This window comes from Labeo rohita, chromosome 1 (assembly GCF_022985175.1).
Source record: "Labeo rohita strain BAU-BD-2019 chromosome 1, IGBB_LRoh.1.0, whole genome shotgun sequence".
Taxonomy (NCBI): domain Eukaryota; kingdom Metazoa; phylum Chordata; class Actinopteri; order Cypriniformes; family Cyprinidae; genus Labeo; species Labeo rohita.
This window is the reverse complement of record NC_066869.1, coordinates 16,031,350-16,058,549: the sequence shown is the minus strand read 5'-3', so window position 1 is coordinate 16,058,549 and position 27,200 is coordinate 16,031,350. Positions and strand designations below refer to the sequence as shown.

The window sequence follows — 27,200 nt, the reverse complement described above, 5'->3', positions numbered from 1 at the left end:
CCATGGCTCCTCCTTATCTCAACTCTGCCCTGGTACATCATTCCATGGGTCTGGGTCCCTGACTGGCTACTCCTGCTCTTTGTCCTCCAGAGCGCTGCCATCCCTATTTTGTTGGGGACATGTACAGTGGGTACGGAAAGTATTCAAATCCCCTTAATTTTTTTAACTCTTTGTTATATTGCAACCATTTGCTAAAATCATTTAAGTTCATTTTTTTTCCTCATTAATGTTCACGCAGCACCCCATATTGGCAGAAAAACACAGAATTGTTGACATTTTTGCAGATTTATTAAAAAAGAAAAACTGAAATATCATGTGGTCCTAAGTATTCAGACCCTTTGCTGTGACACTCATATATTTAACTCAGGTGCTGTCCATTTCTTCTGATCATCCTTGAGATGGTTCTACACCTTCATTTGAGTCCAGCTGTGTTTGATTATACTATCTGGACTTGATTAGGAAAGCCACACACCTGTCTATATAAGACCTTACAGCTCACAGTGCATGTCAGAGCAAATGAGAATCATAAGGTCAAAGGAACTGCCTGAAGAGCTCAGAGATAGAATTGTGGCAAGGCACAGATCTGGCCAAGGTTACAAAAAAATTTCTGCTGCACTTAAGGTTCCTAAGAGCACAGTGGCCTCCATAATCCTTAAAGGAAGACGTTTGGGACGACCAGAACCCTTCCTAGAGCTGGCCGTCCGGCCAAACTGAGCTATCGGGGGAGAAAAGCCTTGGTGAGAGAGGTAAAGAAGAACCCAAAGATCACTGTGGCTGAGCTCCAGAGATGCAGTCGGGAGATGGGAGAAAGTTGTAGAAAGTCAACCATCACTGCAGCCCTCCACCAGTCGGGGCTTTATGGCAGAGTGGCCCGACGGAAGCCTCTCCTCAGTGCAAGACACATGAAAGCCTGCATGGAGTTTGCTAAAAAAACACCTGAAGGACTCCAAGATGGTGACAAATAAGATTCTCTGGTCTGATGAGACCAAGATAGAACTTTTTGGCCTTAATTCTAAGCGGTATGTGTGGAGAAAACCAGGCACTGCTCATCACCTGTCCAATACAGTCCCAACAGTGAAGCATGGTGGTGGCAGCATCATGCTGTGGGGGTGTTTTTCAGCTGCAGGGATAGGACAACTGGAAAGATGAATGCGGCCAAGTACAGGGATATCCTGGACGAAAACCTTCTCCAGAGCGCTCAGGACCTCAGACTGGGCCGAAGGTTTACCTTCCAACAAGACAATGACCCTAAGCACACAGCTAAAATAACGAAGGAGTGGCTTCACAACAACTCCGTGACTGTTCTTGAATGGCCCAGCCAGAGCCCTGACTTAAACCCAATTGAGCATCTCTGGAGAGACCTAAAAATGGCTGTCCACCAACGTTTACCATCCAACCTGACAGAACTGGAGAGGATCTGCAAGGAAGAATGGCAGAGGATCCCCAAATTCAGGTGTGAAAAACTTGTTGCATCTTTCCCAAAAAGACTCATGGCTGTATTACATCAAAAGGGTGCTTCTACTAAATACTGAGCAAAGGGTCTGAATACTTAGGACCATGTGATATTTCAGTTTTTCTTTTTTTAATAAATCTGCAAAAATGTCAACAATTCTGTGTTTTTCTGTCAATATGGGGTGCTGTGTGTACATTAATGAGGAAAAAAATGAACTTAAATGATTTTAGCAAATGGCTGCAATATAACAAAGAGTGAAAAATGAAAGGGGGTCTGAATACTTTCCGTACCCACTGTATTTGAAGAGTTCATTAGCAAAAACAGATAACTCAGTTTTTAACAATTTTCAAAAATCATGTTCATAATTGTGCATTCCAAATAATCTCAATCAAACTGCAGTTGTGTGTTTTTTTTTGTTTTGTTTTTTTTATTTTTTTGAACTTCATTTGGATGACTTTAAAGGATGACTAAATCTGGATGACTTCCAGATTTTCAAATAGTTGTATCTTGGCCAAATATTGTCGTATCATACACCAATCTCAATTTCAAAAAACTTCAAATATCCTAAACAAAGCTGTGGTAATGAGGAATATTAAAACTCAAAAATCTCAATTTTTACATGATTATAATTATGATGAGAAAAACAGTAATGTTACTCTTCCTTCATGACACTTTATTTTTATCTACTTAGTCAACTTTACGTTTCCATACACCAGGGGTGCCCAACCCTGTTCCTGGAGATCGACTTTCCTGCAGAGTTTAGTTCCGACCCTAATCAAATACACCTGTCTGTTTGGTCAGGGCTGGAGCTGAACTCTGCAGGAAAGTGGATCTCCAGAACCAGGGTTGAGCACCCCTGCCATACACTCAAAAAAAAAAAAAAAAGTACAAAAGCTGGGGTAGTACCTTTTCAAAAGGTACACTTTTGTATCTTTTGGGTACTAATATGTACTTTAAGGGACTAATATGGACTCTTTAGGTACAAATATGTACTTTTTGAAAAGGCACTGCCTTAGTAACAGCTTTTGTACCTTTTTTTCTGAGAGTTACAACTAGAAGGTTCAAATGCTCACTGCTCACATGCATTGGGTTGTAAACTTTTTAACAGAATGATGTTTTTTTTGTTTGTTTGTTTTTGGCCTAAATAATATATTTTTTTCTTGTAGTACTGCCCTATAGTCATTGTTGGAAAGGGTTCAAATACACAAGAATGCTGAAAAACCAAAGAATTTGTGGGACCTGAAGGATTTTTCTGAAGAACAGTGGACACTGAACAAACATTTTGTGTGATCCCTCTTATTTTGGTAAAATAATTAACATTTTACAGATTTTGCAAGGTGTATGTAAACTTTTTTTAACAGACATTGGTAACTAGACATGGAACATGGAGCAATTCACATCATGTGACATTTCATATCAGTACTAAACAAACAACACCAAATGACACCTTCAAGCAGTGTTTTCCTCTCATTTTATTTCTGTAATGAAAAGCAAACAGGCTGCAGAGGAATATAATGCTTTATTCATGCAGAAGTTAGTAATAAACACAAATATTTCATAAAAATGAACAAAAAAAATAAACCACCCAAGTCAGTATATTTTCTTAACCCATGACTTTCACAGCCTGTTCAGAGTTCAGTTGTTCCACATGCAAGATAGGAGATTTCAGCTTGGTATGCCACATTTCAGTGAATGTTATGAGTTAACTAATTAGCTGTGAAACCATTTTACATTCACATCTGAAACCATGTGGAGTGTGTATTTTTATTATACAATTTTAATAAACAGAAATCTGTTCTTATATACTGCAATAAGCCTAATATGCTTAAATAAATGCCTGTCAATGTTGTTGTTGTTTTTAGATTTAAATATATCACAATTTCAATTTAAAATGAACCATATTACCATGTTCATGACAATTCATTCATTACTTAGCAGCCCTCCTCTGGCAGTTCAATAAATAACTTCAACATCAAATGCAAGAATTAATTATGCCTAGAAAAATTTAAATGCCTAGAAATATCCTGTTAATTTCCAGCACATGGAACAAAAGGTAACATGCAATAGCGACATTTCCAAAGCATCAAATAATCCAATATTCCATTCACATTCGTTAAAATAAAGGAATACATACTGTAGCTTTCCCTTATTCACACACATGTATACACAAACAAAACAAGTAACCGCAACAACAAGCTCACACCATTGATTGAGTTCATATAACAGGTTGATGGAGGGAAGAAAGTGTTTTAGTCCAAAACTTGATAGTACAGTCGGCAACATATAAGATATCTATGATGCGCAATGCTAGAGCCTTTATGTAAACAGGAGCGGGCTTCTTTATTGCAAATGTTAAATTCCTCTACCAGGGGTTGAAATTGGAAAGACAATAATCCGGGGTTAAAGAACGGTGTTGAAAAACCCTAGAGTGTTTACAATTTTCGGGGATAACAACCTTAGTGTTGCATAATAAACTGGCATTTGAGGGGTAATTATAATCAGACAAAGCTAATTTAAACAAAGTGAATAATTAATAAATGATGCTTGATGTCAAATACGCTATGTTTTATTCCTTTGCAGTCATAGGCTACGTGCAGTATGACGAGAATGAAACAGGTGTTATCAGTTTGTCACCACAAGCAGAACTCCACGGAAGCTGCGGAACCGGTAATCGCACGTCATGTCAGCACTAATTATAGCAGATCTTCATCAGTTTGCACTCAAAACCCGTTGCATAAAAACTACGGCGTCCCATGACTGTACCTTAAAATTTCTAATTTATTCTCTATGAAAGTGTACGTTTGACTGGGAAGTGGAGGAATGGATTCAGGACATACTCGTTATCTGTGCCATTGCTCCAACTTGGAATGTTGAATAGTTTAAGAATTATTAGAGATTAATAGAATAGATTTATTTGACAAATGTGTTCAATTTCAGATATATTAAACAGTTCAGCAATTCCACAAAACTTTTAACACATTTCACAGTTTTTTATTACATGTAATAAAATAAAATATGGTACTGTTTGTGTGTGTATGAATATATTTAAACATATAAGTACAATATACATGGGAACATGTATGTATTGAGAAAAATATACAGTACTGTGCAATAGTTTCAGGCCACTAGTATTTTCACCATCTAAAAAATGGTTTAAAGTAAGTTATTGCTATCTTTTGCTGTAGTGTGTCAGTAAAAAATATCGGTTTACATTTCCAAACATTCTGTTTGCCATTAATTGTAATAATCTAGTGAGATTTTTGTTTGCACAAGGAGTCTGACAACAGCCAGTGCTCCAAACAGAGATCTGATCTCACCATCATCCAGTCTGTCTCTGGAATGACATGAAGAAACAGAACAAACTGAGACAGACTAAATCCAGAAGAACTGTGGCAACATCTCCAAGATGTTTCAAGTAACCTACCTGCAAAGCTACCTGAAAAACTATGCACAAGTGCACATAGGGCAAAAGCTGCTTTAAACACAAAGGATGGTCACATCAGATGCTTATTTATTTTAGTAGAAGTTCTTTGATAAAGAAAATCTATTTATGACATTGTTTTTGACAGCATCCTCATTTTATGTGCCTAACTGCCTAAAAATTTTAACAGTACTGTAGCTTTGTAGGTGTAGATCTCTTAAAGCATCTTGGAGATGTTGCCACAGTTCTTCTGGATTTAGTCTGTCTCCGTTTTTTCTGTTTCTTAAGACAGACTGGACTGAATGATGGAGAGATCAGATCTCTGTTTGCACAAGGAGTCTGACAACAGCCTGTGCTCCACACAAAAATCTCACTGGAATATTATAATTAATGGCAAAATGAATGTTTAGAAATGTAAACTGATATTTCCTACTGACACACTACAGCAAAAGACCGACTTTAACTGACTTTAAACCATTTTTTAGCTGATGAAAATACTAGTGGCCTAAGACTTTTGCACAGTACTGTACATTATGTAAGCACTAGTGTCCCATGTATGGAAATGTATTGTTTAACATGTCGCATAATATTTTCTGGTTTATTCCTGTGTATTTATGTTTTATAAGTGCAGTGCATTCACAGAGACTGTAAATCAGTCACAACTCTGCAAAGGCTTAGTGTAAATTACAGTCAGGTGTTTGGGTGGAGGTGGATTGTCAGTTTGCAAGTTGTCAGATAAAGTGCTTGATTAGTCTCATAGCTCGAGGGAACTTTGCAGTGCCAGAGAAGGGTGTGAATAAACATTAAGAGAGATGCTTCCTCATGCTCTCTGCCATCATACAGCGTAGCTCAGTGCAGAGAAAAAGAAGCAGGAATTTTGGGCTTTTTGTGTTTCACTGCTGCTCCCTTTTTGTTGGCCGCAGTCCAGTCCCACACTTTTAATTGTACAAATTCTTGACATAATTACTGTGTTGTGCAGTAAACAAGTAAAAAAGTGTTTTAATGGTATAATTCACTCCAAAATGAAACCAAAATGTCATTACTTCTGTGTGCAATAAATGTATTTCTGAAGAAGATTTTGGACACTCTTTTTTATAATTAAGATAACTTTTATTTCAGTCGTTTGAAGACATATAACAATATGAGTTTTGTGTGATGCTTTGTGAGATCAATCGATGTCATAAGAGAAGAATGTGAACTGACGTCTGAACAAACCATTCTTTTCGCTTAATTGTGAGTCATTGAACCTGTTCAGTGAACAGGTTTAATTGTCTGATCCAGATGCTATTGCAGAAATGCTCTAGAAATATATTTAAGTTTAAAATAAACAAAGCTAAAAATAAAAACAGCCACTTCATAAGCTTTCATTTTCAAATGCACATTATTTAAAACTATTTTAACGATGAAAAAATACAAATCGTTGCAAAGCAGCTTTACAGAAAATTTTATAGTTTTGTTTCAGGGTTGGCATCATCTGAGGTCCTCTGAGGGGTTATGGTTAAGTTTTATTTTCCTTAAAATTGCAAGAGTAACAGATTTCAATTTTTTTTTTTCTGCCTCTGTTCCAAAAGACATGTGTCCTGTCCTGTGACCTGTGACCCTAGCAGTTTGGCATAGATGGAAAATCAAGTCCAGTGCTTTCTGCATGACAAGTGTTTAAGTGTATTAAACAATATGAGATTATCTGATGTCATGCTGTACACACACCTTTCCTTATCAGATCTCAAAATACTAAAAAATGGACTTCCTATTGCAGATTTAATGTCCTGTTAAGAGGTTTTGATAAGCCACATGGTTTCAAAAGCAGAGAAAAATAACAATGCAACAATGCATGACACACCTAAACTCTCAGTTCTCATCACGTCACATTCCTGCGCATGAACTGTCCAAACTAGCGTAACTGCCACATTCTTTGAGCAGTGAAAAAAACTTAACAGTCTTGTCTTGTTTTTCTTGTCATGTGGCTTGTGTTTGATTGATGTACTGATGTTGTGTACAGCCTGTGTGTGTTGACAGGTTTCAGTGAATGAAACAGGAAGTTTACTGAAAGCTGTAATAAATATAGGTATTATATGTGACTTTAGCTCTGGCAGGAAATTCTCATACAATGACACCCATATCATTTGACGTTTCAGTCAGCAATATAAAAAAAACACCATTTTATATTCTTAATTCATTAAATAATATGAAATTGCTTCTACATTTGAAATTTACATTTATTTATTTGTTTCTTTATTTGTAATTTTTTTGTGCTGAGGTAAATGTAAAAAAATAATAATATTTTTAATTATTTGAAAATTATCATTATTTCATGACACTGGTGTTATCAATGTTAAAACATTAAAAAAAAAAGTTGTAAAAATGTAGTTAATTTAAATGTAATGTTGATTTAAAGATCATGCAATTCTGCCTTGCTTCCTGCCTTGTTGGAGGGTTTTGTTTTGTTTTTTCATAATGTTTTATTTAAACATAAATTTGGTGTTATTTAATTATATTAAATAAAAATTAAATATTTAATTACCAATGATTTGTTGTTATAATTTTTTAACAGTCTGGTCAGCAGGAAGTATTTTGAAATTATACCAAAACCTAAAACAAAAAAAAACTCAGTCCTTCATGACTAATGTTATGGGAGGACAACAATGCATTCATTCATTCATTCATTTACAAATGTTCTTTAGTCCTTCTTAAGATAATCTTATTATTAAGACATCTAGGTGTACTCAAATGTGCTATTTTGGGACACCATGAATATAAACTTAAAAACTTGTAGTACACTTGAACCCACTAGTGTATGAAAGACAGGTTCAAGTGCACTATACATTAAAACTAAATATGTTTTAATACAGAGATAGTATGTTAAAAGCACATTTTAGTTTGTTGTCCCAAAATAGCACATTTGAGTACACTTAGATGTTTGTAAGATTATCTTAAGAAATACTAAAGAATAATTCTTAGCATATTAAGTACAAATTAGTATGTGAAAATAGAGCACTTTCAGTACATTAAGGAAGTGCACTTGTTTTTCACCTGCACTCTTAAAAATAAAGGTACTTCACAGTGATGCCACAGAAGAACCATTATTGGCAGCGTTGGGGGTAACGCATTACAAGTAACGCAAGTTACATAATCAGATTACTTTTTTCAAGTAACTAGTAAAGTAACGCATTACTTTTTCAGATTGGTCTTTTTGAAAAGAGTTACTTTGAGTAATGCCAGTTACTTTTTGTTTCCTTTATGTATTTAATCCTATTTTAATAACCAATGTCTTTGCTGCTGACCTTTGTTGATCCAACACAACCATACCAATAAGCAAAATCTACTTTTGATTAACTAACATTTGTGCTTCATTTTTCTTATTGCTGAAGAGTGTTGAACTTCATTCTCTTACAATTCTACTGTACAGACATGAATTTACTTTTCCTTCAGCCTTAGGCTTTTCTATTTCACTTTTTGGTGTGAAAGGGCTTTTACATTTGTTAGGAATCTTTTCATATTCAAAACAAACAAGCAAGCCCTGCCCAGATTTAAAAAGTAACGCAAACATAATGTAACACATTACTTTTCTTAAAAAGTAATGTAATTAGTTACTTTTTTAATGCATTACTTTTAAAAGTAACTTTCCCCAACACTGATTATTGGTTCCACAAAGAACAGAATTCAGTCAAAGGTTCTTTAAAGAACCATCTCTTTATTACCTTTTTATAATCTGAAAAACCTTCTTTTGCCACAAAGAAGCTTTGGTGAAACAGAAAGGTTCTACAGATGTTAAAGGTTGTTTATGGAACCATTTAGACAAACAAACACACCAACAAACAGTTCTTCTATGGCATATAGCACCTTTATTTTTTTAAGGGTGTGGGAAGGATGCATTCTGTTCTGTAATTAAAGAAAGGGTGTATTGAATAAAGAGAAAAATAAAAACTTATTAGCCAGGTCATTTCAAGATATCCTGTAGAACAGGACTTTCTATTTTCCGTTCGACAGACAAGCATGCGTCCACTCCACTTGGACTACAAAGCATTTGTAACATGCTGACTTTCTTTGACATCTCAAGGCAGTTTCTTACATTTGATTGGGCACATTGTCAATTTAGAAATGTATGATTAATTACTCTCTTGATGATTACCAGTAATGCATATTTGAGACTGTGTTAGGGCAGGGAGAGGATTTAATTACCAGGAAGAAGTTACTGTAGGTCGCAGGTGTAAAGGAACTATGAAGACATAGTGCTCTGGGCAAATCCCTTTTTATAAAAGAGTATCAGCATATAAATATAATAAAGAGCAACTTCCTTTACTTGGGTGTCTAAGATCACCTGATAGAATCACTCTTGCACACGGCACCTAGTGTACTGCTTTTAGAAGTATGATTAACTTTACATTTTAGAAACTGAATGTTGCATACGGTATACATTGCAAATGTATTTTCATGTCCAACTACACGATCAAGCAAAGCTAAATTAGAGAGACGTGCAAATCAGAATTCACATATTGATCTTCAAGAAAAGCCTATTTTTTTACTTTTTTTAACATTTGTTACATTAAAAGTAAATCGAATTTTATGTTTGTTATGTTTGTCATTTTACTTAGTTCATATTAATATAATGAATTTTCGGTTTAAGATTTAAAGTCTGTATTTGGAAAAATGGTAAAACATTACAAATCTATACAGACATTTGAAAAGTAGTGAACATAATGATAGCGTGCAAAGTTTCAAGATGGTTTTAATATGACATTTGTGACCCAGGACCACAAAACCAGTCATAAGGGTCAATTTTGCAAAATTGAGATTTATGCATCATCTGAAAGCTGAATAAATAAGCTTTCCATTGATGTATGGTTTGTTAGGTTGTTATATGAGAATATTATAATAACTATTTGAATTATAATTGAATTATTGAACTATTATCTAAATATTGTGAAAATCGCATGCAATTTTTCCAAATGAAGTTCTTAAAAATGAATATTACTAATCAAAAAAATTGTATTTTACAAAAATGAAACATGATCTTTACTTAATTTCCTAATGATTTTTGGCTTAAAAGAAAAATCAATAATTTTGACCCATACCATGTATTTTTGGCTATTGCTACAAATATACCTCAGGGACTTAAGACTGGTTTTGTGGTCCAGGGTCACATTTATATTTATATATATACGTTTAAAACTGTTAGTTCAAACAAAAATATTAGTGCCATTAAGAAACAGCCACATATCAAAAGTGACTATTATTATTGTACAGTCTACTGTAAGCAGTCTACTTCAGGCATGATTGTGCATGAGGGATATTTTGTCAGCTGTTTGTGGGTGCGCCAGTATAAGTGCGACACCTTGTGGTTTATTTTTGTTTAACACAAATGTGTCACTTAGCTTTTTGATGGCAAGAACCCCGAATATTATTGCAAAGAACCCTATAAAGGGCAACTGCTGATTAATGTGGGGCTGTCAATAGAATATCACAATATTTGTTACAACATTTTAACAAAGACAAGAAGCCTCAGGTTATTATTATTATTATTATTTATTATGTAGTAATTTATTATATAATATAGGCTATGTGTTTTAGTTTAATTTATAATTTTGATTTTTAATGAATAAGCTAAAATATTTCACATTTATAAAATGATTGCATCGTAACAGTTTAGTTTAATCAAACTGAATAAACTACAAGTCAAAGAGATACATCTTATGTAACTTTATGTCTTGAATATGAACTTTACACTGAAAAATGGGAGGGATGAGACAATAGCAACAACAACATAGTGAATAATAACATGTGTGTGTGTGTGTGTGTGTGTGTACTTGTTCTTGCTACATTGGATAGCACTATCCTTGTTCTTGCTACAAGGATAGTAAAACCTGAAATTTTTTGACATGGTGGGGACCAGCCTGCTGTCCTCACAATGTAAAAAAATGATTAAAAATAGTAAATGATGTTTATCTGAAAATGTAACAGTGCAAACATGTTTTCTGTAAGAGGTAGGTTTAGGGTTAGGGTTGGGTTAGAGGATAGACAATATCGTTTGGTCAGTATAAAAACTATAGAAGTCTATGGAAAGTCCCCACAATTCACAAAAACAAACGTGTGTGTGTGTGTGTGTGTGTGTGTGTGTGTGTGTTTTAAATATACTTTACTTTTGGAATTACAGAATATCACAGTTATCTAAGATCTATCATCTTTACTCACTTCACTCAGTAAGGAACGTACTGCAGATTATTTTTATCCAAAGTGCAATTTTAAAACATTAACAGCAGAGGTCGACCTAACAGCATATTTAGCTTCATTTGCAAAAAAGGAGAAGAAAAGCCTTATAATAGTTATATTGAAAAAATAAATAAGGCAACCGTTTAGAAAATAATTAGCCTATAAGACCTTTTTTATTATTATTATTTTTGCTATTTTTAACATGTGTAGTAAGCTTATTAAAACAATGAAATTACAAATACATTTCAAAAAATGTCTTTAATATATTTTTAACAAAATTTTATATATATATAAAAAAAGAATCATTTAGGCATTAGATAACAAATTCAATACAATGTTTCCAAAACTTTGATGATATATGATACATCATACAAGCTAACGGTAATTTTTAAGCACATCATAACATATGGATAATATAATCAAGGGACATGTACTTTCCCAAAGTCTGAATTTTTCCAGATTATAGCATTAAATGTAAACAGTAATAAAAAAGACAAAAAGAAAAGCCTATTAACCTCCAACACATTTCCGGTAGGTGATGAACATGGCATCTGGCTTCACTTGGAGCTCAGACAGGGTCTTGTGCAGCTCAACCGGTTTTCCATTGTATACCAGATTTCCACATCCTACAAGTTCTGGTTTGAGCTTCAGGACCTTCTTCTGCAGTTTGGCAATAGTGTCGATGCTCCTCACAGTCACAGAAATCTTCATGCCATTAAAGCCATTGAAGACAGTCACAGGAAAGCGTTTAGGACCTGCTGAAACCGGCTTTTGAACCTGGATAACGGCGTGGGTGGTGTTTTCCAAGGGCTCAGGGAGGGGACCAGGGTCTCCTTTGGGATCTTTGGGATCTCCTGTGATACACTGATTAGGCCCACAAGTTTCAGGCTGAAAAAGGATCGGAGCCTGAAAGAGAATCAGGATATTCAAAGAATGTAAGCAGGGCACCTTATGAAAACAAAAGAAAACACTATAGTGACAATTACAGTATTTTTCGTAAGACCATACATACAGTATTACTATTGTGTTAAAAATAATCTGTTCATATAAAATGTGTTTGAAATAATCTTACCAGTGCTGCTTGAATGTCTGTAGCCATGTTGCCTTGAGCTGCCAACCATCCACAAACCAGAAATGATGTTCCGTTACTGGTGATCCTTTCATTTAAAGTCAGTCAGAGACATTTTAGGGAATGTACCTAACTTCCCATGCGTTATGGCACATATAAACAAGCCCAGCCCAACTAGGTTGATTTACATCAAACATTTACAGGAAAAGCACACGTCTGTGTAACTACCACAATAATCAGGCATGACATAACACAAAAAATGGAAATCACCTTACTTTATTTGCAGTGCAAAACAGTTTCATATTGTGTTTTATTTAATTTACATTTTAAGAAGTAGCTGTTTTTTATGTGTTAGGCCTATATGTGGTGATGGTACCATGATTAAGGATCTACATCAAGTTTTAAGTCAAAGAATCAAACCTATACACATGATAGAGATTAGATTTCTATTTTACTATAACAGTACTATAAACTTTTCTATAAGACAGTTCATGACCCTGCTAACCATTCTTAGGGAATATAAGGGTCAACTGTGATTGCACAAGCTACTGTTATCTGTTCGTATGAGAAATTTTAAGCTTCAAAATAATTGTACCATTAATAAACGAGAAAACCTAGATCATAACAGGCCTGGCAAATTTAACTGACCCCCATAAAACACAAATGAAAACAAAGAAATTATGTAAAATGAAGAAATATTTATTTTGTTCTATTCAGCTGTTGCACTGAATGTGTCTACGGACGGTCAGACGTTCTTGCTTCCATTAAAGCTCATGATCTTCTTTAGAAAACTCCAGATCATGCTGGAGAACGTCATTATCAGGTTTTGTTCATGTAACTCAGTAAATTCTGAAATTCATTTGTATGTTTCAATGCAACTTTTAAAGTGTTTGGATATCATACCTATTATTTTAAATAACATTTAAAACACATTGAATTAGAAAATAATGCAAAGTAGTAGATATTACTAGAGGGTTCAGATTACTCTATTTATTTCTGTAGAAACAGAAGTCAGTTTACATGTAGTGCAAATCACAAGTACTGTGTTGACATATGCTGACATTTTAATCTGAAAGTTTAATGCTTCCATTAACAAATTAATTTAGAAATTTTCATTTTAAACATCTGTTCATACGTGTTTGACATTTATGAGTTTGCATATGAAAAAATGTTTGTCTGTTTCACAAGGAATGAAACTGATTAAGACTGAAAAACAAAAAGGTTTGAAAATGTCCCTTGATTTGTTTTGTTAAAAACTCTTATACAAAAAACATATCTTTGTTCCATCAGGTTAATAAAACAATTAATAAAAGGTTTTACTTTAATTTTAATTTGCATCTACAGGGCTTTTTGAATAGATGCTTAAATCAAGTCAAGTAAAGTCACCTATCGAAAGTGATTTACACCAAACAAATTGTATCAAAGCAACTTCACAGTGATAGGAAAACAACAGAATCAGTTAAAGGGGTCATCGGATGCTAAGTTCACTTTTACATGCTGTTTAAACATTAATGTGTGTTGGCAGTGTATGTACAAATGTACCCTATAATGATAAAAATCCGTTCAGTGGTTTTTAATTAATCTGTAAAAATAATATTCCGTTTTTCAAATCGAGCCATTCTCAGATGCCTGTCAGAGGCTGCTCCCACAATAGTTGATTGACATGAGCGTCTTACTTCAGATCAGTTGTAACAGTCCAACCTCCATGTTTTGATGCCGGAGCAGGGATGTAAGTTAGACAAGAATATCTCAGACTGAGCGATTGAGGTGTTGTGTTGCTGGATGTAATAATGAACAAAGTGGTCGTCATTTACTCTGACATCTGAGCCGCTGAAGATGCAGTAGATTACGTTTGTTTGTGAAGGGAATGCACCTCCCGATCTACATATATCCGTCTATGTTCACACTAATCATTCGTGATCCAGCTTCACTTACAGCAGAAGTGAGTATAAGGGGTTTTTTTTATCTTTGCGATGACCTTTCCTAATAATGTGCTAGTTAGCAAGTTTAGCGGCTAAACGCGGCTAAAAAGTAAACAGGCTCGTCACTCCACAGAGAGAAAAGAGGGGCGGGGTGAGCAGAGTTCATTTGCATTTAAAGCAGCCTCGACCAGAATGAGATGATTTTTGCAGAGCTCATTTTGACAAGGTAAAAGGGTGTTGTTTTACACAATCATTGAGAATTTTTAACCAAAGTATATTATAGACTTTTCATTAAGACCCTAAAGAATCATATCAACTTGTGGAAAATGGGCATCCGATGACCCTTTTAAGAGCACTCATAGGGCTGCATGATAAATCATCAAGTGTACATCTAACTAACATTATGTGACAAGCAAAAGTTTCTACATAAGGCGCATATGCAGGGTGATTTACCCCATAGCAGAAGGATACAGATATGGAAAAATTGGAAGACAGAAAGAAAAGCGATGCATCTAAGTCCTTATTAACCTCCACTGCATTTCTTGTAGGTGATGAGCGTGGCTTCTGGCTTTACCTGGAGCTCATACAGCGTCTTGTGCAGTTCAACTAGTTTACCATTGTAGATCAGATTTTCGCATCCTACGAAGTCTGGTCTCAGCTTCAGGACCTACTGCTGCAGTTTTGCGATGGTATCGATGCTGCACACAGTCACAGAAACCTTGACTCCATTAGAGCCATTGAAGATATTCACAGAAAAGTATTCAGGGCTAGGTGAATCTGGTCCTTGAATCTGGAAAACGGTGTGAGTGGTGTTTTTCAATAACTCATGGATTTTTGGAATTACTGAATAATAATTGAGGGTTATCTTTAGGCCAAGGGTGTCTTTACTCACGACTAAGTGATTAACATACAGTTCATTTTTATCCAAAGTGCAATTTTAAAACATTAACTGCAGAGGTCGCCCTAACAGTATATTTACAGTTGAGGTCAAAAGTTTACATACACCTTGCAGAAACTGCAAAATGTTAATTATTTACCAAAATAAGAGGGATCATACAAAATGCATGCTATTTTCTTATGTAGTACTGACCTGAAAAAAATATTTCACATAAAATACATTTACATACAGTCCACAAGAAAAAAAAAAAAAAAACAATTTGTAAAAATGACCCTGTTCAAACACTTGATTCTTAATACTGTGTTGTTACCTGAATGATTCACAGCTGTTTTTATATATATATATATATATATATATATATATATATATATTTTGTTCATGAGTCCTTGTTTGTCCTGAACAGTTAAACTGCCAGCTGTTGTTCAGAAAAATCCTTCAGGTCCCACAAATTCTTTGGTTTTTCAGCAATTTTGTGTATTTGAACCCTTTCCAACAATAACTGCATGATTTTGAGATCCATATACAACTAATATGCAACTATTACAAAAGGTTCAAAGGCTCACTGATGCCCCAGAAGGAAAAAAACGATGCATTGAGAGCCAGAAGTGTAAACTTTTGTTCAGAATTAAAATGAGCAAATTTTTCTTTTTGTGCCTAAATATCATATATTTTCATTTAGTATTGCCCTTCAGAAGCTACGAAGATACTTACATGTTTCCCAGAAGACAAAATAAGTTAAATTTACCCTGATCTTCAAATTCAAAAAGATTATATAGTGTATGTAAACTGTTGAGTGGGGTAATTTTAATAAATTCAACTGTTGCTTTCTCTTGTGGACTTTATGTAAATGTTTTTATGTGAAATATCTTATTCAGGTCAGTACTAAAAAAAAAAAAAAAACATGTATTTTTTTATGACCCCTCATATTTTGGTCAAATAATTAACCAGGGCTGCATCTTGTTTTGTTTTTTCTTTTCTCAAAACTGTATTATTGTTATTGAAACTGCTGACTATATGACATTATTAGTCAAAACTGTCTGGAATATCAGATAATGAAATGTCTGGCGCACAAAAATGTATACTATTGCAGTTGCCATGATATGATATCCTGCTATCTAGCCTACAACCCAGAAATGACACTCCGATACTGATACTACCTGAAAAATAAAATAATAAAAAAGAAATAAAAATGATAAAGTGAAAGAGAAACAATTGTTCTGGAATTCACCGGTCTAACTATCTTCTACTGTGGCACTGATAAAGACGTCAGTACTCCAAATCTCACCAAACACATGACTTACAAGAAACCAGAGCTCAGCGCTGCAACCAAACCAACCAAACGACATCACATGATTGCATCGTCCCGTTATAAAATACACCGTGAAAGATTACTGGAAATCACTGTACTTTGCCTCACAATTCGAAGGTTTAGTTAAGTCACAAAGGATCAAACTTACATACAGGTGATACTGTAGGCTATGAAAGTTGACAATAGTTATTAGTTTAGCCATCTTGTTGTGCCTTAAGTTTTATCCAGAAACTGTGGACGATAAAGACTGAAAGTGAAACTGTTTTGTTGTCAGCTTAAACAAAACGGTCTGCTCAAGCATTATCACAACTCAAAACATGCTTTCGGTTTTAACTGGTTTTATTTTCACTTGCATGATTGTTATTGTTTTTATTTGATGTTTAGAAACAGTGCAAAAAGGCATTTTACACAGCTTTGTTACTGAATGGGTTATCTAAATATCTTACAGTTGTACAGTAACATGATATTTAGCGTAGCAGTACATACATTTCTAATTTTTTATTTTTACTATTTTAACATGCAAATAAACTTTTAAAAACAATGAAATTACAAATAAACCAATAAAAATAAAAAATTATTTACTGCGCTTATCATTTTTATGTCTTTTTTATATTTTTGGCAGATTGTCCTTATCTATCTCGTCCATTTTGTCATTAAAATGTTTGTTTTTTATATAGAATGCATGAATTATATAGAAAAGCAATCTAATCATTTTAGGCATTAGATCAAAAATTCAGAACAATGTTTCCAAAACTTTGATGATATATGATACATCATATGAGCTAACGGTAATTTTAAAGAACAGAATAACATATGGATAATATAATCAAGACGCAATTTACTTTTCCTGAGTCTGATTAAAAAAAAAAAAAAAAAAAAAAAAAAAATAGTGTTACATGTAAACAGAAGTAAAATGAAAAAAAGACAAGAAGAAAAGTCTTTTAACCTCCAACACATTTCCGGTAGGTGACGAACATGGCATCTGGCTTCACCTGGAGCTCAGACAGGGTCTTGTGCAGCTCAACCGGTTTTCCATTGTAGGCCAGATTTCCACATCCTACAAGTTCTGGTTTGAGCTTCAGGACCTTCTTCTGCAGTTTGGCGATGGTGTCGATGCTCCTCACAGTCACAGAAATCTTCATGCCATTAGAGCCATTGAAGACAGTCACAGGAAAGCGTTTAGGACCTGCTGAAACCGGCTGTTGAACCCGGATAACGGCGTGGGTGGTGTTTTCCAAGGGCTCAGGGAGGGGACCAGGGTCTCCTTTGGGGTGTTTGGGATCTCCTGTGATACACTGCTTGGGTCCACAAGCTTCAGGCTGAAAAAGGATCGGAGCCTGAAAGAGAATCAGGATATTCAAAGAATGTAAGCAGGGCACCATATGACAATAAAACAAAACACAAGTGACACAGCATTTCCATAAGACTATACATGATACTATATGTATACACACACACACACAGACAAAAACACACGCAGACACACATAAAAATGAACTGATAAAAATGCAGCAGAGCAATTTTTGATAATATGTGAAATAAAATGAATAAATGGAAAAATACAAAAAAAGTCTATGTCACAAGCACACACACACACACACACACACACACACACACACAGAAATTAACTGGTAAACCTGCAACAGAGCAAATTTTGAGAATATGTGAGATGGGGAGAGCAATTTTCTTGTATTTTAATGTTTGACTGTAATCATAATGCAACCTGATATTTATCTAACCAAAAATATCTAAACTGACAAAAAGTAGTCTTTTAGAATGTCTGAATGTATATCTAAAAGCAAAACCTAATAAAATATGTAAAAGAAACAATGGTAATCTAAAAGCCTCTGTATATATGTATAATATGTATATAGAGAGATATACAGGAGCTTACATGATATTACACAAGTTTTTATTTTTTAATGACACCAAATGGCACAATTCTCACTTCAGAAAAATTAAGTTACAGGCTTTGGTTACTTTTGACCACGAACCAGCCAAGTGTGACTCATAAACGAAGAGGCCCAGAGGGTTAAACACACAGACACATGCACATTATTCAGTTTTATTATCATGATGCTAATGTAACACACACACATATGTCAGTGTTAAATAAAAAGCTTTCAAAATCCATTTTGTCATAATCCTTGTTACATAATGACCAGGATATGTTACAGCTAATAAATTGTAACTTTTTCTTCATTTTCTGTTTGTGCTGCAAACATAACATCTACACAGTTTAATATCAGCTCACATTTTGAACGCACCGGTTTGAAAGAACTCCAAGATACAACCATCCCCGGTCTCCCCTACTATTGTGTTAAAAATGTTTTGCTCTTATTAAAATGTATTTGAAATCATCTTACCAGTGCTGCTTGAATGTCTGTAGCCATGTCTTGAGCTTCCAACCATCCACAATCTAGAAATGATGTTACTGTTACTGTTGATCCTTCATCGTGGCAATTTTATAGAGGCATTTTGGAAATCTACCTGACTTTCCGTGTGTTGTGGACTAGTAAACACGCCCAACCCTGCCAGACTGATTTTCATCAGACATGAGACTTACAAGAACTGCACACGAATGCCAAACTACCACAACAGTGTGACAACACTCAGATATGGGAAACACCGTACTTTATTTGCAGTCCAAATCAGTTTCATATTAGTGTTTTATTTCATTTTCATTTTAAGCAGTGGTAGTTGATTTATGTGTTATGTGGTGATGGTAACATGATTAAGGATCTGCATCAAGTTTTAAGTCAAAGAATCAAACTTACTATTTTACTATTACTATTTTACTTTTATGCAAGACAGTCCATGGCCCTGCTAACCATTGTTAGGGAAGATAAGGGGAAATTGTAATTGCACAGACTATGACCTAATTTCCTTTTAGCTTTTAGTATAAAAAAAATGCTTTGTATCAAAAATAATTGTAATAAATTCATATAATCAGAAAATCTAGATCATAACAGACCTGTCGATTTTAACTGAATGCTAAAACCACCCCTTTAATGGATATATATAAATAAATTTCAGAAAGGTAAAACTGTGTAAGAAACTGTGTAAAATGAAGAAATATTTAAGACCCTGCTCTACTTCTTTGTGACACTGAACATTTCTGTACTCTTTGTACAGATGTTCTTGCTTCCACTGAAGCTCATGATCCTCATTAGAACATCCCAGATCATGCTGGAGAACCTCTACTTTTGTTCATTTAGCTCAAGTGTTGCTGCCATTACAGCAGATATTCATTTGTGTTTCAGTGTAGCTTTTCAAGCATCAGGAGCATCATTTTAAATAACACATTTAAATCATATTGTATTAAAGAATGCATACATCCATTTAGAAAGAAACAGCTTTTATTACTAGAGGTTTCAGATGATTGTATTTTTTATCATTATTAAAACTGAAGAAACAGAATTTACATGTAGTGCAAATCACAATTACAGTCCAGTTGAATGCTTCTATTACACAAAATGTTATATGTTTTACAGAATAAAATATGCTAGACAGTTTGCTCTTCTGGGTGGATAGGTTCTAGTAGTATTTTACTAGTATTTTAGTTCCTTTAGTTTAAAAAAACAAAGCACTTATTTAAACACTTATTTTTTTTATTTCATTTTTATTTGCATAAGCAAATAAGCTATTAAATTGAGGTCTACGTATCCTAACCTTTGACTGATATTACAAACTAGTTAACGGTAATAGAAGATGTGACAAGCAAAATTTGGTATATACTGCATATTTACAGCATAAGTCACCATTCAACATAAGGACAGAAATAAAAGAGATACAAATAAGTCCTTGTTAACCTCCGTGGCATTTCTGGTATGTGATGAATGTGGCTCCAGGCTTCACCTGCAGCTCAGACAGCATTTTGTTTGGCTCAACTGGTTTGCCATTTAAGACCAGATTCAGGTTTGCTCCGAGGTCTGGTCTCAGCTTCAGGACCTCCTGCTGCAGTTTTGCGATGGTATCCATGCTGCTCACAGTCACAGGAACCTTCACTCCATTAGAGCCATTGAAGATATTCACAGAAAAGCGTTTAGGAGTTGATGAGACCTGTCGTTGAACGCGGAAAACGGTGTGGGTGGTGTCTTTCAGTGGCTCATGGTAAGGAACAGGCACAGTGTCTTTGGGGTCTCCTTTAACACATTGCCTGGGTCCACACACTTCTGTCTGAGGCTGCAAGTGTTGAGCCTAAAAGATAACCAAGACATTCATGAGGGGTCACTTGATCACAATAAATTGAACACATAAGGCTGGACACAAATGCTGGCATATTGTGTTAAATGACTGTCAGATCATAATGCAATTATAAATAATCTTACCACAGGTGCATAGGCAGTTGCAGCCATTGTCAACAAAGGATATCTTTCTCGTCCTCAGTTTCTTGTGCGCTCTTTACTCCGTTTGCAGTTTCTTTTATATATGCATCGAAGGTGGAAAGTCCCTCTTTTATTTTTTTGATATCAACTCCACCTCTTCGATCACCTCATGTGACTACCTTACCTCAGACCACAAGATGAATGAAAAACTATATAAAACATTTAACACAGGGAAAATCTGACGGAAACTGACAGAAAAGGAAAAAAACATAACTATCAAAGTCATAACTTACTATTTCCTTCTTTTTTTTTTAAATTTGTATTTTTTATTTTATTTTTTTTTTTTTTGAAGAGTACATATTTAAATCACAGATCCTAAACATTTGATTTCCTTGCAGTAATACAAGCACGTTTTAACAATACTGCTTTTAACTCAAAAGAACCGAAAATTTCACCTAACCATGTAAAAAAGTACCAGAGATAACGAAAGTGTAAGCATCTTGGCTAGGTAAATACTACCATATACAACCAAACGGAAAGTCCCAAGTCTATTTTGAAACTGAAACATCTCTGTACTATAAAACAACAAAAATATAAATTATATACACGGACCAGAAACAATCAAATGAATATGGATCAATAAAGATATTTATTTGAAATGTTTTTTCATGTGACAATCAGATGAACTCATATTCATATAAAAGGTAATTGGAAAAAGATGTCCATTAAAACTAAACCTATTGATCTGTATTTCAATTCGCTGTATAAATATTACATCAGACACAGAGACTTAAAGCAGATACACAACTCAAACTTGTCATTTTATCATAATTATTGATATACAAAGTAGCCTACTTTGAGTCCAGTTATTACACATCTCTAGTCTTTCCCATAATGAGGTTCACATGCTAGTTCATTCAACAAGCACTGAACATTCAAATCAATAACAGGACGTTAAGGTCTGATGAGATTCTCACACATCAGAGTACTGAAACTCTACAAGCCGCTGTTTGTTTTCCCTGAACCTTTCTTGACACTGGGTGGTGTTTTCTGCACCATCGAGAGTGTGTCTCTTTTCTCAATCTTCCTCAGGGTTTTCTTCTTCATTCTCTTGATCTTTGCTGTATTCTTAATCTGAAAGGGGAAAATCAATAGAGTTATTAATAAAAGTCAAAGAATACAGTTGACGTCAAAAGTTTACAAACACCTTGCAGAATCTGCAAAATGTTAATTGTTTTACCAAAATAAGAGTGATCATACAAAGTGCATGTTATTTTTTATTTAGCACTGACCCGAGTAAGATATTTCACATAAAAGACGCTCAATTCCACAAGAGAAAACAATAGTTTAATTTATAAAAATAACCCTGTCCAAAAGTTTACATACACTTGATTCTTAATACTGTGTTGTTACCTGAATGATCCACAACTGTGTTTTTTGTTTAGTGATAGTTGTTCATGAGTCCCTTGTTTGTCCTGAATGGTTAAACTGCCCGCTGTTCATCAGAAAAACCTTCAGGTCCCACAAATTTTTTGGTTTTTCAGCATTTTTGTATATTTGAACTCTTTCCAACAATGACTGTATGATTTTGAGATCCATTGTTTTGTTTTTTCACACTGAGGACAACTAAGGGACTCATATGCAACTATTACAGAAGGTTCAAACGCTCACTGATGCTTCAGGAGGAAACACGGTGCATTAAGTGCTGAGGGGTGAAAACTTTTGAACAGAATGAAAATTTGTGCATTTTTCTTATTTTGCCAAAATATCATATTCTTTTCATTTCGTACTGCCCTTCAGAGGCTACAGAAAATATGTGCATGTTTCTCAGAAGACAAAATAAGTTACATTTACCCTGATCTTCAAATTCAAAAGATTTCACCCCCAGCTCTTAATGCATTCTGTTTCCTTCTGGAGCATCAGTGAGTGTTTGAACCTTCTGTAATAGTTACACATGAGTCCCTCAGTTGTCCTCAGTGTGAAAAGATGGATCTTATAATCACACAGTCATTGTTGGAAAGGGTTCAGATAAACAAAAATGCTGAAAAACCACAGAATTTGTGGGACCTGAAGGATTTTTTTGTGGGACCTGTATTCACAAAACATTTTATTTTACCACTAAGAGTTCTCTTAAATAGAAAAAGTTTTTAGCTAAGAGTTCTCTCTTAAAACCTATTCACAAAGCTGCTGAGACTAACCTTTACTAAGGACTAGAGAGAAGTCTTAAGCTAAGAGTAAGGGCGGGGTTAACCTCGTTGGTATGGATGATGTCAGAATGCTTACTAACTATGCACACAGTGATTGGCTGATAGAAGAGGGGCCTCTGTCAGATCTATTCATAGAACAGCTGTTACTTCTTGCCTAACTGGTTAATGAAAACAAAGATATAATCAAAGGAAAATCTGGAGTTGAGATAAACTCCAAAACCAAAAGCGATAGGCTACTTTTTTAAAAGCACATAATCACTTACTATTGAAAAGTAAATAATAAATACTAGGTCGGTTTTCTCAAGCTGGTTACTCTCATATTTTTGTTAGATGCATTTGTTGCGACTAAAAGATATTTTCTTAAAAATTACATAGCCATTTTTATTGGATTACTCACTAGTAGGCCTAATTAAAATAATAGTAACATGAACTAAACATTATTAGTTAGGTTTTAAATATTATGTTAAAACGTTTAGTTCTTGAAAATGTCTGTCTAATCTTGATGGTTGAATCAAGGTTTGAACCAGTTCAAATCAGAGTAAAATCATCATGGTTGATAGTAAGACATGCAAACGTAAATAAAAACCAAACTCACGCAAAAACAGCTGTTACTTCTTGCCTAACTGGTTAATGAAAACAAAGATATAATCAAAGGAAAATCTGGAGTTGAGATAAACTCCAAAACCAAAAGCGATAGGCTACTTTTTAAAAAGCACATAATCGTCAAATGTTTCTAAAACATTTACATTTCCGAGGCAGACTGCCGGCAACAGTCATTTTAGGATAGTTTGTGGCTTGGTCTTAGTGACTTAGGAGTCCTCTTCACTACTCCTAACGTTTTACACATTTAGGAACTAGTTTTAGTGCTAAAAGGCTTTGTGAAACACTCTTATAGCAAAAATTTAGGAGTCCTAAAATTTGGAATGATACAGCTGTTATTTTTAAGATTTTCGGCTAAATCTGCGAGTTACAAGCTACTTTTAGCCTTAAGATGCTTTGTTAATACGGGCCCTGGACAAATAAAGGACTTATGAACATCTATCACTAAACAAAAGAAACACAGCTGTGGATAATTCAGGTAACAACACAGTCAAGTGTATGTAAACTTCTGAACACGGTCATTTCTATAAATTAAACTATTATTTTCTCTTGTGAACTTGAGCTTCTTTTATGTGAAATATCTTATTCAGGTCAGAACTATATATTTTTAAAAAAACATGCATTTTGTATGATCCTTCTTATTGTCCATTTTGCAAGGTGTATGTAGACTTTTGACCTCAACTGTAAGGTGACAAAATAAGTGTTAGAGACTGAATTTTGGTGCAAAATAATATTCTGTATTTACCACTTGCACAATCTCTGCTTTTCTCTCATTTTCTGCTCTTCTTTTAAGATGTTCTGCTCTTCTCTTCTTTTTCTCCTGCAAAAATAGATGCAGAAAAAGCACATGATCAATGTTCACTCGAATTTCAGTTTTTAACTTTAAAACAGCCTTGGTGAGCATAAGAGACTTGGTACAAACCCTCAACCTTTGAACTGTAGTGTTATTACAAATAAACAAATCACTGCTATTACCTTTCTCCAAAACAAAACTTGTATGGGTGTTGGACACAATGCGATAAAAATAAAAAGACAAAAGCATGCAGTTTTGGGGCAATAAACTCGCCTCTTTCTCTCTGATCTGCTCATCTTTCAGCTGCTGCTGGTACTGCTTCATCAGCTGCTTCTCTCTCTTGGCCTCCATCTTCTTTTCCCATGACGTACGCAGAGGTTTGTCTCTCAACAGAGCGGAGAACCTACAAACAAAAAAAAAAAAAAAACAGCACAGACAAATAAAGCTGGTTATACTACAAAAATAAACCACACGACAAAACAGGCTACAGAACTTAGAGAAAAAAGTTTACGTATCCAAGCACGATAGCAAACATGGCTACAAAAACTCAAATCACCTTTGCTTATTTCTGTCTTTCCATACTCTTCCAGACTTTGGTTTCCCAAGAGGAATCATCTGACTTTTTGTCTCACTGGATTCTGAGTGAGTCCTTTTTTTGGCCTTTTTCTTGGCCTTATTCTTGGGGTCAGTGGGACCAGTGGATTCAGTCTCTGTATTACTTAACACATTTTCCTTCTCACTGGTCTGATCTGATCCTATTAAACCTGCAGTGTCCGCCACTGGCTCTTGACTGACATCTGCTGATGTTGATGTAACGTTAGATACATCTGGACACACTGTTTCTGTCACCTGACTGCACTGATCACCTTTAGTATCTGCTGGACGTTCATCCGGGGGTGATTCCTGCCGAGACTCGGTGCTTTCTACCGGATCTTCTCGGATAACAGACTTTCTGGTCCGGCGGACGGGAGTTTTAGCCGCGGGTGTATGTAGTCTGCGACCACTCCGTGTGCGGCTCACAATTGGAGAATCCTCTTCATTATCAAGAGCTTCTGCCTTGGCAGCACCATCTCCGCCGTCTGTTTTCTTGTTTTTAGACGCTGGCATCTTCAGCGGTGTGTTGATCAATACAATATAAAAATATTTAAACAGTATTAAAATCAACACATGTGCGGAAACACACGTGTACTCCTCCTGTTTTCACCGAGAGCCGCAGAAAATGTTTAAGAAGCGATCAATATCGCTTCCTAGTGGTTGGGAGTCGCATAGCAGTTATGGAAGTATGATTCGTTTCCTCGAGTCGGTTCACAAACCGGCTCAAAGATCCGGATCAGTGATTCTTATGCGGCTCACTTTATTCCTTTACAACGTTCTAGTGAAAATGCACTCCCATATTTCTATTAAAAATTGTGTTTATTTTAATCCAGTCTGTCCAGTTTAGTTTTTCGCAATAGTAAAATGCATTTGTTACTATATATATATATATATATATATATATATATATACTATATAGTAACAAATGCATTTTACTATTGATTTTATATATATATATATATATATATATTTTATATTTTATATATAGGCGGCCCCAAGTCTGTCCCTGAACCGGTTCAAAACTCCAAAACAGTTTTTTTTTTTGTTTGTTTGTTTTTTTTGCACACTTGACTTGCAGTTTTCTCTGTCAATAAGGATGTTGTAATCTACTGTGTCCATTTTAGTTTGTTGCATTATTAAAATGAATTTCCTACAATTTTTTTTTCTGTGCATAAGTAATTTTATTTAATATAATTACTTAGTATTGAAAAGTAAATAATAAATACTAGGTCTACTACTAATACTTGTACTAATACTAATACTACTAATACTATACTAATACTAGGAGTACTAGGTTCTCAAGCCGGTTACTCTCATATTTTTGTTAGATGCATTTGTTGCGACTAAAAGATATTTTCTTAAAAATTACATAGCCATTTTTATTGGATTACTCACTGATAGGCCTAATTAAAATAATAGTAACATGAACTAAACATTATTAGTTAGGTTTTAAATATTGTGTTAAAACGTTTAGTTCTTGAAAATGTCTGTCTAATCTTGATGGTTGAATTGATGCTATGGGCATCAGCGATTCAGTTCTTGAACCAGTTCAAAACTCCTAATCTTTTGTGTGTGTACTTGTTTTTGCTACATTGTGGGGACCAAATGTCCCCACAAGGATAGTAAAACCTGAAATTTTTGACATTGTGGGGACCGGCTTGTGGTCCCCATGGGTACAAAAGCTTATAAATCATACAGAATGAGTTTTTTTGAGAAAGTAAAAATGCAGAAAGTTTTCTGTAAGGGTTAGGTTTAGGGGTAGGGTTAGGGTAAGGGGATAGAAAATACAGTGTGGACAGTATACAAACCATTGCGCCTATGGAGAGTCCCCACAAAGATAATAAACCAGACATGTGTTTGTGTGTGTGTGTGTGTGTGTGCACTTGCAGATTATTATGTTTTCTGTTAATAAGGATGTTGCCATCTACTGTGTTCATTATATTTTGTTGCAATATTAAAATTTATTTCTTATGAATATATATATATATATATATATATATATATATATTAACTCACTGTGTATAAGCATTTGTATTTATTATTTGTTTTTGGCCTTTTTGCCTTTAATTAGGATAGTGGGAGAAAGAGCGCGAGGCGGGATTCGAACTCGGGACGCTGGAAGCGGAATGGCGCTATAAGTGGGACCCCAAGGGACTATTGACACCGATAGCATTTGCATTTTTGATTTTATTTCATTCAATTACTTAATTACATAAATAAGTAGGCCTAGTAAATAATAGGTCGGTTTCAAATAAAGTTAAATCTTCTAGTTGTTTGTCTGAAAGGGACGTTCTCGGTCAAGAGTAGAGTTGTTGACAGGAGTTATTGACTCGTTTTAATGATTCAGTTCGGTTCGTAAGCGAATTGTTCAGAGCAGCCGTGTGAACCGTGAACAGTTC

The 27,200-nt window shown here is 34.7% G+C and overlaps 1 protein-coding gene across 1 annotated transcript; it reads right to left on the bottom strand.

Annotated features, from left to right (window-relative positions):
• Positions 1 to 21,228: 21,228 nt before the first annotated feature.
• ccdc86 (coiled-coil domain containing 86) lies at positions 21,229 to 25,434 on the bottom strand. Its single transcript, XM_051106917.1, has 4 exons — positions 24,764 to 25,434; positions 24,481 to 24,610; positions 24,160 to 24,234; positions 21,229 to 21,741 (listed from the first exon to the last, which is right to left on the bottom strand). Exons 1-4 carry the CDS (start codon positions 25,312 to 25,314, stop codon positions 21,604 to 21,606), a joined length of 894 nt encoding a protein of 297 aa, XP_050962874.1. The 5' UTR covers positions 25,315 to 25,434; the 3' UTR covers positions 21,229 to 21,603.
• Positions 25,435 to 27,200: the final 1,766 nt, after the last annotated feature.